The sequence below is a fragment of the Gallinula chloropus genome (genome assembly GCF_964237585.1).
Source record: "Gallinula chloropus genome assembly, chromosome: 11".
NCBI classification, from domain to species: Eukaryota; Metazoa; Chordata; class Aves; order Gruiformes; family Rallidae; genus Gallinula; species Gallinula chloropus.
In genome coordinates, this window is record NC_140096.1 from 18,102,530 (window position 1) to 18,120,617 (window position 18,088).

Genomic DNA, 18,088 nt, shown 5'->3' on the forward strand with positions numbered 1-18,088 from the left:
CCCCATTTCATCATAGGCTTGTTTGAGAGGACATAATTAGGTTTGGGTCTGTAACACTTACTTGTGCAATCTTAGCATTTCCTGAGGTTTAAGTGTTTTATTTAGCAACCCTACTGTACAATTAATATAATTGTCTCTTGTCGTGCATTCATTGATTTATTCTTTAGATGGAAAACATAACTCACATAAAACAAACACGTTTTTCTTTGCATACTGGGAACCAGCCCAGAAGGTTGCTGTTGCCCCATCGTAGCTCATACAAGTGTCTCATTCTTTCTCCCAAATTTTGAACTCATTATTAGGGATTTCTGTGGATTTAAACATAGATTTTTATCTTTGCTATGATTGGAGGCAAAAGTGCCAAAACAATAGGTATTTTGAAAAACTAACCCCATTGTAGAGCCCAAAGGAAAATTCATTGTGGCAGAATTTGGAACCGAGTTGTGCAGGTCCCAGAGGTTTCAAAAGTTAGTCAGTTTTCATAAAGGATTTAATTCCTCAAGGGCTTATGTGAGCATTTTTCAGGACCACTAATATTAGCAGTTCCTATGTGGGAACCATTTTATTCCCATCCCTTGCATAGCAGAGGCTAAAGTTCCTCACTAAAACCCTTCTCTTCAATTTTTGGTAGGCTTTATAAAAATATCTCTGAAGGTAATTAAGCACTAAAATTTTCCTTAGTATAACAAGTTTATGGATCAGTTGTCTTAATTCTGCCTTTCACCGCTATCCATGCTTGTAATCTCACTAACCATCTGACCGCTTCCCACATTTAAATCTATTACAGTCTGGTTCTGCAAACACTGGGAGGAATTCTCTGAAATGATACGACAGCACGAGTTTATCTGAAGGTGATATTTCAAGCCCTCCTGCGTTAGAAGGTTATTTACCTATTCTAAAAAACAAAGCAGAGGAGGGAGGCAAGCTTGGCTCAGATTACGTAATTATGCCACAGAAGCATTAAAACAAAAAAAAAAATCTCCACTGAAATCTCAAGCAGCTTAACCAGTGTGATAGACTGGCGCAGCTCTGCCATCGGTGCCCCCAGCTGTGTTGCTTAGCAACATTTTAATTCAAGAAGAATCGAAGGAGATGAAATCCCCGTGGAGAGGGAAACAGAAATAAGAGGGCCGTTGACAGATGATCTGAGTTGTTTCTTCTAATATACTGTGAAGATCACTGGCTCTTTTCATGAATGATAAATGGACTGTACACAGATCAATGGGTTCAGCAATAAACTGGAACCAGGCTCCATGTCTGAGGTGGTGCAGGCCGAGAGGCCCAAAGATTTACTCATTTAGGTGATTTGGAGTGTGTTTTCTCAAAGGTTTCACGAGGGGAAATTGATCTGAACATTTGGTCATCCCTTGCCCTTTTCTGTTGTTGGCGAATAAAAACTGGTTTGGAAATGGAGTCTGTTCTTCCCTCTATGTTATCCTGTTGTTCTTCTTCTTCTAGATATGGACAGATAGCTTGTGACAAAGGGGCCAGACCTCAGAGCAGGAAATGAAGTAATCTGCCTGACTGAGTGGTTCCTAAACACTCATGGCCATTACAAATAAACAAACCACACCGATACCACAAACTGGGGCAGAAGTATGCAAAACCTGTAGCACCATCTGGGAGGGCTCAGCCCCTGCAGTCCTCTGCTTCAGTTGTGGTGGGCTGCTGAGGTGTGAGCTTCTGAAGAGCATCCTGATGTTTCTTGTGGCTTGGTTGTGCTTTGGTGTGTTGCTTAATTGTTTGTTTTCCCCGCCCCTCTTCTGTTTGCAGGCTGCTGAAAAGACAAAATTGAGAAACATTCCTGTAAAGTAAGTTATTTTCATATCCATTTGAAAATACAAGTTTAACAAAGTTGTTGTATACAACCACTGAAAAGACTAAGACAGTGAGAAGGGCGATGAGAGAGATAATAGAATTCAAGTTGCCCCTAATCATAGCTATAAAAAGGTCAGTATTATTGAGGAAAGTCTTCGATTTCTCATGTGTCCCTAATGATTGCACTCCCCAAGTTTCATCCACTTTCCATAAATTAATGTGTTGTCTATGAATAGCTGCCAAATAATATCACAATCATACTCAATACATAGTGCTCCTAGCCTTGGGGAGGTTTGTACATGCTAAAAAGATTATGATTTTTAATTGCAATCCTTGAGAAGGTCTGACAGGGGGGAAATAACTAGGAATGTGCCAAATGATTTCTAGACACATGGGAATATTTTGCACCTATGTATCAAGCCTTTGCCATCCTGTTGATTAAGAGCTCTTTCTCACTCTGTGTGTGTGTCTTTCTCACACCATACACACACGTATGTTTCCGCTCTTTACAGTAGGGCTCTGTGAAGGATGAGCAAGCTACCAGGGAGCAATTTCCAGGGCATTTTATGAGAAGTTCTTAAATCTTAGGGCACTAGCAGCAACACTCAGCCATATATCATTGAATTAAGAAAGTTGCTATATAGATGTCCTGGCTGTTTGAGAAAAGGCATTTTCCCTTAAAGCTACCAGCAATCAGGGATTCTGTTTAAATAATGAATACTTCAGTCTTAATGGGCTCTTACTTCCCAATAAAACACATATTTTTAGCTATTGTAGGTGATCATTGCAGTTTAACTAAGTCCCAGTAACTGTATGTTCCTGTTACAGACAGAGAAAATGTTATTTTCATAGCAGTTTGCTGATCATGCTGGCTTTTGGACTGGAGTGATTTTGTATTTGTAAGAACATGCACTGACAGGACTCACAAATCATTGTGTTTTAGCACACATCATAAAAGAATACAATTCTACTTCTCACTTGGCTTCCATCACGTATTGTCATTTACATCTTATAAAGTGAATGCAAAAGGTGTATGGATGCTCCTTAGAGTGATTAGGCAAGATGCAAGATAGTCATAAATCACTCTCTTTTTATTCAGTCTGATAAAAATTAGAAACGAGATCCAGCGGGGACCTGGTAACACGTGAAACTTCTAATAAGACAAGGGACCTCTCTTGCCTATAGGGCTAGTTCAAATTCAGTGCAAGCTGAATTAGTCATTGTTAGCTGCTGGTTGTTTAATAGAGAGTGTGAAATGAGCTGTGTTTTCACCTCACCTTCTAGAAGATTCAGGAGTTGCAAGGTAGTGAGAGTCCTAGGGAACAACTCAAATGATCATTTATCACTCATTCAATTTTTTTTTTTTTTTTAATATTTGCAGTCAAATTCTCAGGAATGGCTCAACTGAATTGAGTTTTCCCACATATAGGAGAGATACTGAGCCTTGTAGTTATTAAACAGTGTGTATGTGACACTGATGGCTAATTAATCCACCAGAAAGATTTGGGGGAGGGGGGAAGGTGATTTAGGTTAAATCATTCCTTTATGGGACTTGAGTTAGTGTAACATTTTGGAATGGAAGCAGGCCAGATGGACAGTCTCTCTCTTTCCACCTACATGTGCATATTTCACCCTGTCATGTTTCCCCCAACTGGTTGTTTAACTTCTCTGACTACGTTCATGGTGGCAGCTTCAATTAGTACCCTAGGGAATCCATTATACATATTAATTACACTCTGCATAACAAAACAGCTGAAAAATCTGCCGAGTAGTTTTCAGTGACATGTAACTATTTAAGGTACCTATATACAGCAATGATTGCATGCTAAAATATTACCTCTCTGGGCAAAAGTATGAGTAGTGCCTTTAAGACAGCAGTAGTAGATATGGAGAATTTTTAGAAGCGCCACAGCCACACTTAGTTGGGCTCAGGCTTGTCTAGCTTTTAGTTGTTGCTTTTGTAGTTCTCAAATGTCAAAGAGAAATTCACTTGAATTTTAATGTTCTTCAGCTATGCAAAATAAAGTTAGTGGCTTCCATTGTCATAAGGGCTGAAAGCTGTACAGATTCCTTCTACCATATGTGACTTATCACATACATTTTTAAAAACACATTTCTGTTATTAAGACATATGTGATAGTACACTTCTGCAAATGCGAATTGCTTTTGGCTAAAAGCCATGCACTAATAAGTTGAGTTGAATCTAACTGCATTTGACATCTGTTACAAGATCTATATATTTTACATGTATAAATATATATATATAAAAAATATTCGCAGTTGTCATTAGCATAAAAAGATTCCTTGTTTTTATGTTGTGCTGACTTATTTCTTGTGTCCCAAAACTGGAATCAGAAACCACTCCTTTTTAAAGACTATGGATTATCTAGAGTCCTTGGACAGGGCCTAATAGTGCCACTATTTATCATATTAGTTTAGGAGCATGACAAAGATTTCTGTAGAAACAGTCTATTTACTTTTCCTTACTTAGTTTATTTATGTGCTGGTTTAATGTTTGGGAGTAAGTTTACTCTTCTTTTTTGCTGTGTTGAATCCCTCCAGAATGTAACACTTAGAGAGGGGGGAAAAAATAAGGAAGTTTCCTTACTATAGCTCAGTAAAGCAGAAAAGCAGCTGGTTTCTTAATGTCCAAGTGTCTGTAGGTGCTTAGACTAACTGGTGTGAACTTTCTGACGGCCAAAGTAGATGCAGGTGGCTTTTTCAGAATAGTTGCTCTTAATTTTATGCTGCTTGTATTTTGTGCAAGAAACACAACCATAGGAACTTATAATTATGTACAGGTAGCATCATCTTAGATAATATTACTATAAATAAGCACACAGAATATAGCTAAGAAGTCTTGTGTCTACAGAACTGATTTTTTTTTTAATAGTGAAGCTACTTTTCCAAGCATGTAAGACCCTGTTCTGACTCTATGTGGCACTAAGGTGGCCCACATAACTTCAGAATCCATTACATTTAACTTACTTATCCTCTCCCACCCTTGTCATATAAGGAGCACTTGTTTTCTCCGTTGTTTTTATCCATATTTACATTGAGAGTCTGTAGCAAAAAAGGGGGTTCCTGGATGCAAAGTCCTAGACACTTTATTTACCATGCTTTTCCTACCCCAAGTCTGAAAGAGGGCATATGACTTAAATGTTATCTGCTGAAGGGTTGACAATTTCTGAAGAGCTGTTGCATGAAAAATGGTTTTGAAGTAGGACACATCCAGAGGAAATAATCTTCTTTATACCTGGTGATGTGATGGAAGAGGTGGAGACCAGAGATATCGTTCAAATTCAGTATCAGCTTTGTACCAAAACCAAATTGATGATCACTCTTCCCTTTTTTTTCCAGACTTGAGTAGGCAAAGGGAGCACACGTCAACATACAGCCTAGAGGAATCATGTTCATAGAATCATAGAACCATTTTGTTTGGGAAAGACCTTTTTTGTTTATTAAGTCCTACCACTAACCCAGAAGTGCCATAATCTGTGTCCCTAAGCACCACATCTACACATTTTTAAAATACGCCCACAAATGGTAACTCAACCACTGTCCTGGGCAGCCTGTTCTAACCCTTTTGATGAAGGAAATTTTTCTTATGTCCACTTAAACCTCCACTGGCACAACTCGAGGCCATTTCCTCTCATCCCATCACTTCTTATTTGGGAGAAGAGACCAACACCCACCTGGCTACAACCTCTTTTCATGTAGTTGTGGAGAGAAATTAGGTCTCCCCCCAACCTTTTATCCAGGCTGAACAGCCCCATTTCTCTCAGATACTCCACATAAGACCTGTTCATGTTCACCTGGACCTCATCACTTGTTTTTTAACAGTGGGTTGAGCTGTAGGATCCCCTCAGATCTGGGCCTCACTCGCGAGTACAAATATGCTTGGTAGGCTGTAAGTTAATGTAGACTGAAGGTCAGCCAAACCAGGTGCTTTATCTCTGCCAGGAGTAGAAGGTGGGGGAAGAACAACGATTAGGGAGGTGTCCTCCCACCTACCTGCACACAGCTTCTTACACTTCCATAACTGCACATCCCATGTTTAGGAGGTACCAATGGACTTAAACTCCATGCAAACTCTCTTTTGAAACGCTTATAGTTGTGGCATTGAGCACCATACTGCGTGAAAATACACTGTCTGGTTTGTTTTAAACCTTTTCCCTCATATATTCACTGGAATCCACACAAGTAGTTATTCATACACAAAAGAGCAAATGCTTACTCACTGTTCTTTCCTGACATTATGTATCTCTGTTGTATAGACCAAGGAGTCTTCCCACTCGAAATCGACTTAATACTGCTGCTTTCCCTCTTTAGTGTGTGGGCCCACCAGTGAGCTAATATAGATACAGAGCAAGTCTCTGCAGTTGGGAAAGGAAGGCTGTGGGTCTACTAGTTGGGCACAGACAGTGGTTAGGATGATAAATAGTTTCTTTTCCCTGTTTTCCATATTAAAGAGATGAGTTCTTTCCATGGTAGTGCCCTTCTGACTAAGGACTCTAAAGAAATTCCTCTGATGTCCTTTGTGAAAATTGCCAAATGGATTCCTTGGGAAAATGTGGGCAGGTGAAAGAATGATTTGGCTAAACCTGCTGCCATCCAACGCTACCAACTGCAACAGTTTTGTAAGAGAGAAATTAGATTTCTAAAATGGAAAACAAATGCTTTTAAGTGTGGTCCAAGTAGTCCATAGCCTGCCATAGAACTGTGAGAATATCGGAATTGACTTCTGGCTTCAGGGAAGAAAACATTGCCTTCCTTGAGTGTCCTTTATACTCTGCTTTTATAGTCCCATTAAAAATCTTCAATAGAAAGCAATGGCATTTTCCCCAAACACCTGCATATGCTTAAATTTGCTGTATGCTTAATGACTTCCAGATACATGTTTGGGGATTATAGCTTGTGTTAAAATCCCACTGCTTTTTATATTTTCAAAATATATTTGTTTTCCATCAACCACAAGTTTGTTAACCAGAAATACTTCTGGTGTTTATTGTCTTTTCCTGCCGTAAAACTCGTCTTCTCCTCGGAAGGGCATCTGACTGGGTAGGGTTTTCTGTCCCAACCATCATTGGAAATGCAATCCATTAACATTTGATATCTTGACATTTCTATTGACCTCTCATTTGCAAAGCGCAGTGGTATTTTTCGTGGCCTTTTCATCCTTGATTATACATGGAATAGGAGTGACTGTTTCTACTGACTGCACTTTAAAAATATCTTTGTTTTACCAGCTGGAGTGGCACCTTGTTTTTGCCTCCCTGGATAGACCTTATTCTGTATGGAAGGTCTGAGGTCTAAGCAAGTCATGCGGAGCCAGAGGATTTTCTTATTGACTCACTAAGCGGGAGGGCAGGCAGGTCAGCCTCCGAGGGTCAGTTAATGTATGCTGCAATAGCAGTAACCATAAACAGATCTTGCGCTCCCGTTGGCAAAAGTGCAGGCCAGTGGGCTAGGGCTGAAGGTTGGTTTGTTTTTAACCTGTCAAATCATGCACTTGTAACCAATAGAGGGGTGGAAGGGGCGGTGTGCCGTTGATACACAGACTCAGCTCTTCCAATGCAGGGTCTCTCCTGTCCTATGTCATGTATGGGTTTAAAAGGCCTCCCGTTTATGGATAGCTGTATCGGAGGATGGCTGTACCTACGCAGATATACGTGTACGTGTACATATATAGGCGCATGCATAGGCACCTTTGGACCACAAGTGGCTATGGACATTTGTGTATGTGCACCTAAAGGACATTTGCTTAAGGACTCAAACCACTTTTAAAGGTACAAAAAGCCCCAACCTGCTATAACTCTCATTTTCAGTAAAACTCCCAAGCAATTTCCACACCACCACCTGTTAGTCTCTGCTTCCAAACCTTCCCGTTGTTTCTCATCAGACTATTGCTGGTGAACTATTAAATCAGGCAGCACCAATTCATTTAATTCTAAAAATCCATTACAACACAGTGCCTAAACGGCCTCCCCATATTCATTTCTCAAAGAAATCCATTCATATTTATGCTTTAATACTCTAAGTCTACCATGCAAAAGCACTCAAATCCCCGGTAGAAATCCAGGAAAAAGCCTGATTACAGGCAATTATAGACAATGTTCTTTAGCCCCTGATCCTCCTAGGCTGTCCACTTAGGCATCTGCAGAATGGGGAGTTTGGTCAGTGGGATCAGTTTATTGCACCAGCAATTAAGTCCCTCTAAAAATTCACAAAAACCCCATATGCCACCAATTCTGCAAGCTGGGCCACATGGTATGGACATGCAGTATTCAGCAGGGTCAGCACCTGAAGTGTCACCATGAAAACCAACACCCATACGCTCCTGCTGGTTTCCAATGAGTTTAACTGGGAGGAGAGGGGAGGAGGGGAGTGGCTATATTTCCTCAGCAGAATGTGAACTCTAGAAATGTTGCGAGGGATTATTTTACTCTTACAAGTTAAAGGTTAGTGTTGGAAATGGATTAGAGAACTGCCGCTTTTAAACTGTTTGCAAAGAAACGTACATATTAAATCCTTTTTGATGATATCACATTAATCCCTAAATACTGATTTTTATGTAAATTTTGACTCTTGCAAAGCTCTGACAATTCAGCTATCCCCATGTGGTTTTATCAGAGATCAATTGCTCCTTTAGATCTTTTTTTCCTTTTTTGCAGTGCCTTTTCCTTTATTCCAAAGTCATCACGGCAGCTGGAAGATGTAGTACTTTGGACATAAAATAATAACTCTATTTAATATTTTACCTTTATTTTCTGAATTTGTTCCTCTGACACATCTTGTTAGATATATTTTTATCAGTCCAAAGGATAACCACAGTAGGGCTATTTTTATTTCTAGGGAAATGATGCATGATAACTACTGGCAGGGCCCAAAACAGTAAATCAGTCCTGTTCCAACCACAGAATGTATTAAAAGTCTGTAGCCTGTGGTAATAAGTTATAATTTAGTTGACTTGCAGTTTGTTTGGGCTTAAAACTGTACAAATGAGTCACACTGGCTAAGTCCTGGAATATAAAATAGTTTGTGCTTTATTAAGGTTTTCAGCTACCACCACAACAGGTACCTGGAGAGAACAGGCATTTTTCAAATGGGCGCAATACATTTTTATAGTGAAATGCTTCCGACTTGATTGTATAATTTATAGGAGATGGTTAAATTACCACACGTCCTGTGTAGTGCACAATGTTTGCTTACAAGACAATGAGATGAACAGACTCTGAGAGCTCATTCATCTAATCTCTTACAAATCTGAGCACGCACCATCAATACCAAGCACCGCTGGCTGTATCCAGCCACGAGGCACCCCTCAGCTGCTAAGCCAGGCAGGTTGCTCAGGAGCCATCACAGAACTTCAGACAGCTAAGGAAACAATCTCTTTCATGTATTTTTATTTACAGAGACATGTGCATGCCAGTTTGTGTCAAATTTGCCAGGAGTCTCGGAGCTGGACAAACCCAAGTATTTTCATTTTAACTGGTCACTTAGGTTATTTTTTTAAAACAGCATTTTTATACCTTCTCTGTGATACAGCTTTTCAAGGTTAAATTTAGGTTAGTTTTTAGAAGTTGAGAGAAAGTGAAAGTTTGAGCCAAACAAAACCTTTTTTTTAATTGCCTGATTCCTTCTTGTGACAGAAAAAGTGAGTTAAGGTCAATATTTTTTTTCCACTTTTAGCATATATTTGTTATTGATCAAAGGAGTACACGTTCTCTCCTCACTCATAATGCAGTTTTGATCATTTTAGATTTTATACTTGTCTTCCTGGTATTATTTTTAAGTGTTTATTCAAACAGTTCTGAGTATTTGCTTTGGGCATTGTATTAAGTAACAGCTGTTTTCCAACTACCTGTGGCCCTTAATGCTTTAAAAATGTCCTGAGCAATTAAGATACTGCAACCAAGGAAAAAAAGTGCTAGAAAAACTGAAGGAGGGGGCCTAATCTTGGTATAAACAGGAGTGCCTGTTCTGCTAGTTTTAGGACAGCTGTCTGAATCCCTCATAGGAACCAGCCTTCGGAGGTCATACCCCTGAATTTCGCTGTTATGCCTTTTTCGTGCTGCTGGAAGATAAATAACCAGAGAAAAACTGTAAGGAGTGTCAGTGTATGTATGGTTTATTTAGACTCTAGCATGTGCTCGCCACTCTCCAGATGAAGATCCCTGCCTTAGAGAGCCTGGTAAGAGGCAGTGAATAAAATTACCAGGCAGTGGGATTTAACTGAGGCTGTTGCCAGTATCTTTGAAATCTATAGGCCTGTGTCTGCTCTCTTGGACTGCAAACTCCACTACTTTCCTGGCATTTCTCCTATTTTTTCCATGGTGTGAGAAGAGAGAATGAAGTTGTCTTGCTCTTTCTGTCTGGTAGCCTCATGGTACTCTATCTGGTAGGCTTCCTCTGCCTTACAGGGTCATGAAAACAGGGCAGAATAAAGGTGGTCCTCCTTGTTATCAGCTTTTATATATATATAAAAGTGCCTGCCATACAGCAAACACTCCTTTCCTTTGGCAGTAAGTGGAAGAAAAGAAAAACAGGTGTCTTTCAAGCATTTTTTTTTAAATACAAGTACAAAACAATAATGATCTTGTGCTAAGTGAGAGAAGTAGAAGAAAAAAATCCAGTCATTTAGGATCGATGAATACGAAAGAAAGGCAAAAGCTAGATAATGTTTCAGGAAATAACACTGCTACAAGGTTAATTTTGCCTAGTACAACATTTCCTAGTATTGAATTGCCTGATATACTCCCTCAGGGATTGCTCCTGCGCTTGCAATAATCGAGGCTGATTTTATTGGAAAATCACCTCTGGATGAGAGACATACTCTAGAGAGAACTTTGCATGGGTACAAATAGGTTTTTGGTGCCAGTGCCATGTTGCCCAGGCCAGCACAGTTATAGTTCCCAATCTGTCTGTGCATTCAAGCAGCAAATTCATTAGCAACCCTTCTGGCAGGATAGAAAAATAGACATATTAGGGAAATTTACTTTGAATTGTTTTCAGGATTTGTTGGATAACAGTTCAGTAATCAAATTGCGCCTCCTAACAAGAGCATTAAATATTTTTATTAATAGTGGCAGGGAAGCCGCAGATATTCCTTTAAGTGCAGAACACTTTACCATAATGCTATGTGACTTGCAAAGATCATGGATGAAAGAAGACATTAGCATAGTTGGAGCAGGGGTGCTTGTAATGTCGGAGCTGATTTTTGTTTTGTGCTGTGTGTCGGGGCTGCGTTGAGTCGCGGAGCTCTCGCGTTACAGATGTAATGTATGTTCCAGTATCGGCTCATCCATCAGACCCTGCCAGTTTGCTGGCTCTTTAATTGCAGAAACGGGCCATGTCTTGACAGCACTGCGCTCTCTCTAACTATGGGACCTAAGTTCAGATGTGTGTAGCGGCTTCCAGGCCTTGTCAAGTGGAAACTGAGCATATTGTAAACAGAGTGCATTTTGCCTCCAGCTGGGAGGAGGGACACGTGGAGCGCCCGCGTACCAGGGCCCTGCGCTGACCTTGGAGCGACTTTGAGTGTGGGGATGCTGGAGGAGTGCTGGGAAAAGGCTGATTCAGAGAGACAGACGAGCGAGGGAGAAAAATCAAGGAGATTGGCAAAGGATGGCGGAAAAAAAAAAGATTTCTTAAGAAGGCAGGAAAAATTATTACAGTCAAGGCCAACACCAGGCCCTTCTAATCAGGCTCATCGGGCCACACACCAACAGTAGCAAGAGAGAAAAATGCCAAATGCAGCTTGCAAGCTGAGGTCTGCGTAAAAGCTGAAGTTCTGCTGGGGGGGGGGGGAAGAGCATGGACTGAATTTATTAAAGAATAAATTACATTAGGCTCCAGGAACTGACGGGGTTAAAAATTAGGATTGTAACAAATAATCTGTATACTCTTTCCTAATTCCTGTTGTCTTCATGATTGTTTCACTGCAAAGAGGAGAGCCATCCTCAGCATCAATCATAGTAAGCTATTTAGACACAGAAATAAGTGGCATATGGCTTAGCACTTTTGGGTCTAGCAATCAAGTAGCAACCTTCTGCAATACGACTGTAGTTCGGTTCCCAATGGGCTTCACTTTGATGATTAGATATATTGAGTTCCCTGTGTCATTCAAAGACAGCAGAATTTCATACAAGTTGGTGTTAGCTTCCTCTCACTTCATTTCAATTTTCAATAACCAGTGTCATCACATGTAACAGTTTCTTCGTAATGGAACTTCATGTCGAATCAGATTTGTCTTTCAAGTGAAAGAGCTCTGTGAAAAGTCTTCTGAAATACTGATCGCTGGGAAAAAATCTTACCACACTGAACAGGGAGAGGTTATATATTTCTTTATTTATTTCTCCTAAAGATGCTTAGGTGCCCCAACCCCAGACCATTCAGGAATACTCAGAATAAAAACTTTAGTATTGCATTTGAGGGTGGTATTAGCATTCTTCACAGCACTTACCCAGGTCCTCACTGGAGTCCTTGTTGTACTAAGGAAATAGAAAATATTTTTCAATCATATTTGAAAACAGAAGTATGATATTTAAAGTCAAATTCTGTGCAAGTGGAGTTACATCAGAGGATAATTTGGACTTTTAATATTAATTGATCCCTCTGTACTTCAGTATTGCAGCTGTTAAATAGTAACATGCTTCACTGACACAGAACTGCTTCTTTCATGGTATTTACCTTCTCTCCATCGGCTCATCCCCTGCCTCTGGGCATTGGAGAGGCATCTATACAGGCAGATGGAGGGAGCCAAGTGCTCCAGTGCACTGGGGGACAAAGGCATGGGACTTCCTGGAGGTCAGGGTATAGGAAATGGTGGGGAGAGACTCAAAGAGTAAACAGCCCACAATGTGCATCATGGTGAGCACATACAAAGTGTCTACCAGCTCTGTCAGGGATATTTCTAGAGAAATCTCCTGGTTTGGAAATCTTCTACCCATGCCAGTGCTTGAAGCTACATCCTCCTCAGTGGGCTGCAATCTCAGTTCTTTGGTGTCTTTTCCATAAGGTGTCCTAAATGGAGGAACTCTGAAGATCCACCTGTGCCACACAACCTGTACGTTAAGATTCACCTGGCAGCTTACCATGTAGCACCTCCCATGGATATGGATTGTGCCAGACAGTGTAAAGAAAGTGATTTTAGAAAGGAAATTCTGGGTCACACCTCGATGACAAAGCACTTGCTGTAATTCACAATTAGTTTTAATATGCTGCAAGAAGAGTGACTGCAGACAAATGTTTCACAGCTTTGTAAGCCCAAAATGTACCAAGCAGCAAAGATGGTCTGGCTGTCTGTATCACATATCCAAGACTGCCCATCCCATAGTTTTATTTCTTGGCAGTTTCCTACAATTTTGTGGAATATTTTTTTAATGTGACAAAGTCACTTCAATTACACACTCATTATAAGTTTTGCCAAGGTTGACTATGGATCGTTTTGTGTTCATTAGAGCACAAAATTAGAATTTTCATTGCAGCAACAGTAAACAGTATTGGCTCAAAGGAGTCAAGCTTTTTTCCCTTCATAAAATCCCGGAGAAGCTATAACTGAGGACTTCCATGGGTTTTGGACAAGATTTTATTTTTTTTAAACTGCCTTCTGGGTTGTTGGATTTTTTTTTCTCCTTCCTATCCCTTGATATATTTATTTAACTGAATAACCAGTTCCCTTCAAAATGATGACGTTGCCACTATGTGCATGAACAAGAAGGTACAGTGTGTTTCTAAGGCTGTGAATATATTATTTCTTCAACTTCTGAAATGTTACAGCTTGGTGTTTGTCATTTTAGACCCAGCCAGGGTTGTAAAAGCCACAAACGGTTTTCAGGAAATAACCCCATTTCAGAAAATACTTCATCATCTGCTTAAGTCCACCTAAGCCCCATTAAGCTTTCATTTGAGTCATCTCAGAGTTTATTAGTTAAGTAATAATTAAAGTTTCTGTTTAATATGGATATCTATGATTGAGTCCACTTGTCATACTGATGTAAATATAAATAAATTCCACCAAAACCAATAATTTTACATATGCAAAAATTAAACAAATAGGAAATAAATCCAGCACAGAATACAGAAGAAAACCAGAAGGGTTTCCAATATAGTCCAGGCTTTCAAAAACTGTCTGGAACAAATAAAGAATAAGACTGCTGCCTCTTGTCTGTATCTAGAAAAATAAGTAAGATTTGGAAAAGCATCTTGGAAAGATTACATTTTTAGCTTGATTTTTATGGTAATTTTTTTTAGGTTAATTTAACCTTCTTGCTGATTTATCTCACTGGAAACAATAGTATATTAAGTAGTGGAATGCAACTTAGTAGAAATATAACCAAAAATGTCTCACCTGCTATGTTTGTGTGCTCAAGGTAAACCTACGCTACTCTACCTTCCTCTCCATGGTTTAGGATTAGAGAGCTTCACTTGAAAGAATTTCCAGGCTTTGTTTTTAACCTAAGGTGTATTTACAAGGAGGAAGAGACAATGGAGGCTCTTAACAAAGTAGCAAAGAACTTCAACAGACATCCCCATCAGAGCTTGCACGGCAGCAGTTCTGTGCTGTCCTCCTACAAAACCATGGAGTGCTTCTCTTTGTATGTGGCAGGCTTGTGTCTTGCCAATGGGATGCACAGTCCTTAGCAATTTATTATTTTTTTTTTTAGATATAATACTCCATGATAATGTCATTCAGGATAAGATATGTCAGCAAATGCACCGACAGGCTTTATCAGCTTATACCTCTGAGCAAAACCTGGAGCTAGAGTGAATGGGGACAGCAGACATACAGCAGAGGCATATCTCTTCCTCTCAAAGAAATGTGTTTAACAAGATTATGTACTATTTCCATTCCAAATTTGCAATTAGCACCCCATGAACATAAAAGAAAATCATCCAAGTGGTAGATAATGTGTTAGATATATGTAGTTAGACTTTTGAGATTAAGCACACTATTAGATATGTGGTAGCACAGCTACTAATCTGAATAGTATGAGAGCTCATTAAAATACGGTTCTCCTATTAAACCTGTGAAATATGCATGTTTGTGCATGCATGGGTGTGCATGCAGGAATGCAAATTACTAAGGGGCAAGATTAGCAAATTGTGGATTGTGGAAGTCCTACTGTATATAGTAGATTTTTTTTCCTTCGAAGCAGTTTGATTTTGCAACTTTATTCTCAACCCTATAATTTTGCACTAGCTGGCATAAATTAGCAAACTAGAAGTCTAAATATATGTGTCTGATGTGCCTCTCAAAAGAAATAACGAGACGAACACACATGGTGAAACAGGAGTAGTGTGTGTAAAATATTGATGCTTTTCTGCACATAGGTTACATTTTAGTCAGGAAAAAGGAAAGAAAAATCCTTCAATTGCCATTTATCTGTGTTGTTTGTGGTCTGGAGTTCTCTGAATGTATTTCTTTTTAACTTCAAGGACTTCTGAGTCTGTAAAGAGACTAGCAATGCCAAGCATTCCTTCTCTACCAAATGTGATAATTTTTGAATCCAGACAGTGGTTTACTTGCATTAATGTGCTCAGTGGTCTGGTGGAAATCAGTAAAATGATGAGGTGCAGTGAAGGGGGAAGGCGGGCCTTCCACATTTATTTATTCTGGATAAATGGCGCCCATTAATCTATCAGGAAAATATGGAATTAGCGGGGAAGAAACCACAGTTGCAAATTTGGCAGTTGCTAGTGTGCACAGATGGTCTTTCAGTGTTTTAAGATTTTCCAGTCTTTTGATATTGATACCGACATTGAAAAGTGTATTGCTAATGTTTGTCTAGAATAGCCACAGAAAAACAACATTGTGTGTTTTGGATTGTTCCATCTCCTCTCGGTGTATTTGCATAAAGTTTTTAAATCTTAAAGGTAAACTTCTTATGCTCTGTCTGTCTGGTTATTTTAAGAAGCATAATTGGAGTGTGATTTCCTAAAATAAGACAGCCAGCCAGTATATCCAGACAAAGGCATTAGGAAGAAAGAGACTCGTGCTTGTAAATTCTCTTGAACAAAGTTTGCAGGTTGGTAGTGCCAATGGCTTTCCTGTCACTGCAGACAGTGTGCTGCTTTGTAAAGTGGTGCTCTCAAAACCAGGATGTTGAGTCCCTCCTTGATAGAGCATTGTTTATTCTTATTCTGCTGACAAGCAGTGGTTTTCAGTCACTGTAGCTTCAGTGAAGCTGGGAATCTGACCCTGGCAAAGTCTACATTCAATGTTTCAGGGCATGAAGTCAAGAGGGAAGGTTAATGTCATCTGCTTAATTTGCTTTGGGAATGTTTAGTTGATTCTGTAAGACCTTGTTGAAATATTTCACAGAGGAAATCACAAAATAGTTCTTGCCAACTTTACTTTGAGTTTATTCTCAGCTGACCCAGAGGATACAGTACCTTAATGACTGTTCTGAAATGTGACTTCTGTAGTGCTGCAGTTGTGTACACTACCTACGTGTGCACAGGACAAAGATGGTTTTGACCACAAACAGCCCAGGATGCTTTGTATTAAAAATTTGGGGGAAAAAATAAATAGAAAAACATATATATTTCAGCACACCAAAAATTTTAATCTGGTGAAAAAAGATATGAGGTGCAAAAGTGAGGCAAAATTTTCAGTGTGTGACACAAGCACCATATGCTCCAATGTCTCCGGGTGTATAGGTCTCACTTATATAGATCTGTATGTAGATAGATAGATACATGCATACATACATAGACAGACAGATACAAATGTCTAGATACAGGAAGCCCAAACTACAGGACATTAGTTATGCTTCTAAGGATTTTTGTCTTGCTGGTATCTTCCAATGAGATAAATATTTCTGTGGAATTAAATATTAGGAGCTAACAAGAACATTTTCTAATCCCTGTTCAGCAGCAATCTTCCTCAGCATCTGTGTGGATACCATAGAACACACCTGGAAGCACCTTGCTGCTTCAGACAGTAGTTCCCATCTTTGATGCACATAGTCAGATTTCATGTGCCACCTCAGAAACAGAACTCAGTTTTGTTTTACAAGCAGGGATGCAAAATGTAGAGTTTTATGTCCCAGCTTGCCAACAGCCATCTTGGGTAAACAGGTACTTTAGTTTAAGTCATACCTGTCACACAGGGCAGAATTCTTAGATATATTTTGCAAGCTATACTTTTTATTTATTCATCCCAAGTGAACAGTTGCCTTTTCTGCAACCAGCTGATACTATTGACTGATGCTGTGTGTAATCCATTATAACCATCTGATCTTTCTCTAGAAAACTACCTTCCTGGTCATTCTCCTCCATGTATTTTTGCAGCTGAATTTTCCTGATAGACCGTAGTACCTTGCATTTGTCCACACTGAATTTCATCCTGTATCTTCAGATCTTACCTCCGCTTCATTTTGTATTCTGACCCGTCCTCCAAAACACTTGCACACCACCTCACACGGGTGTTATTTGCTAATTTAACAAGCATACTCCCTGTTCTCTCATCCAGCCTGCTAATGGTGTTCTAAAACGTCCATGTCTATTGTGTAGCTTCTGTGACAGTAGTTAGGCTTTAGACTTGGCAGATGTTTCTTGCCAGATCTATAATAAAAATGAGATATAATACTGATGATGATTTGGGCGATTTATGTGGTCTGTAATGGATAGCTTACCAGAATGGATCAGCCCTGTAAAACCTTGAACTGGCTGCACATCATGCAGGACTTCTTATGGACGTCTGAGTATCCTGGAGGGTGTGAACTTTTCTGCTTTTTTGCCATATGTGATACTTTCATTTAGCAAGCCACAAAAATGCACAAAAACCTCATTGCACTACATTTCCAAGTCCCTCACCGGCAATTAAAGACTCGACAGTGCTGATTGTCTATTTGCTAACCCACCACATATGAATTTTGTGAAATACTGCCCGCTGTCAATGTTCTTGCAGCACTGGCAATTCTTCAGTTTTATGTGTTCCTATTTTGTCTTGAAAATTGTATTGAGGAAAATCCCAAATTTCTTTGTAGTCTGCCTGACATTTAAGAGAGTAATGCAGATCCTGCACCGTTGAGGAACAGAGATGCAAAAACAAATGAGAATGGAAGTGGTTGGAAGCAGAGAGAAAGAAGTCAGACATCAGGCTAGGCTTAGAATGAGCATGCAAGATGATTGTTTTGTAAGCAAAAACTGACCCTGGTCAGCTCTAACTAGTGTTATCTTCACTTACTCCAGATATTGCTAGAGGAATTCCTTCATTTGTATAATATCAGCAAGCAATTCATCTCTACTTCACTCAGCAGTC

General features: G+C 39.6%; 1 protein-coding gene across 1 annotated transcript in view; it reads left to right on the top strand.

The window, feature by feature from the left end:
* AFF2 (ALF transcription elongation factor 2) overlaps positions 1 to 18,088 on the top strand; it is a gene marked incomplete at its 5' end in the record, with an annotated part of 336,961 nt that overhangs the window by 262,468 nt on the left and 56,405 nt on the right. Inside the window, one exon of the mRNA XM_084269157.1 lies at positions 1,774 to 1,811. Within this exon, the coding sequence (XP_084125283.1) occupies positions 1,774 to 1,811 (38 nt within the window). The remainder of the gene's footprint in view (positions 1 to 1,773; positions 1,812 to 18,088) is intronic.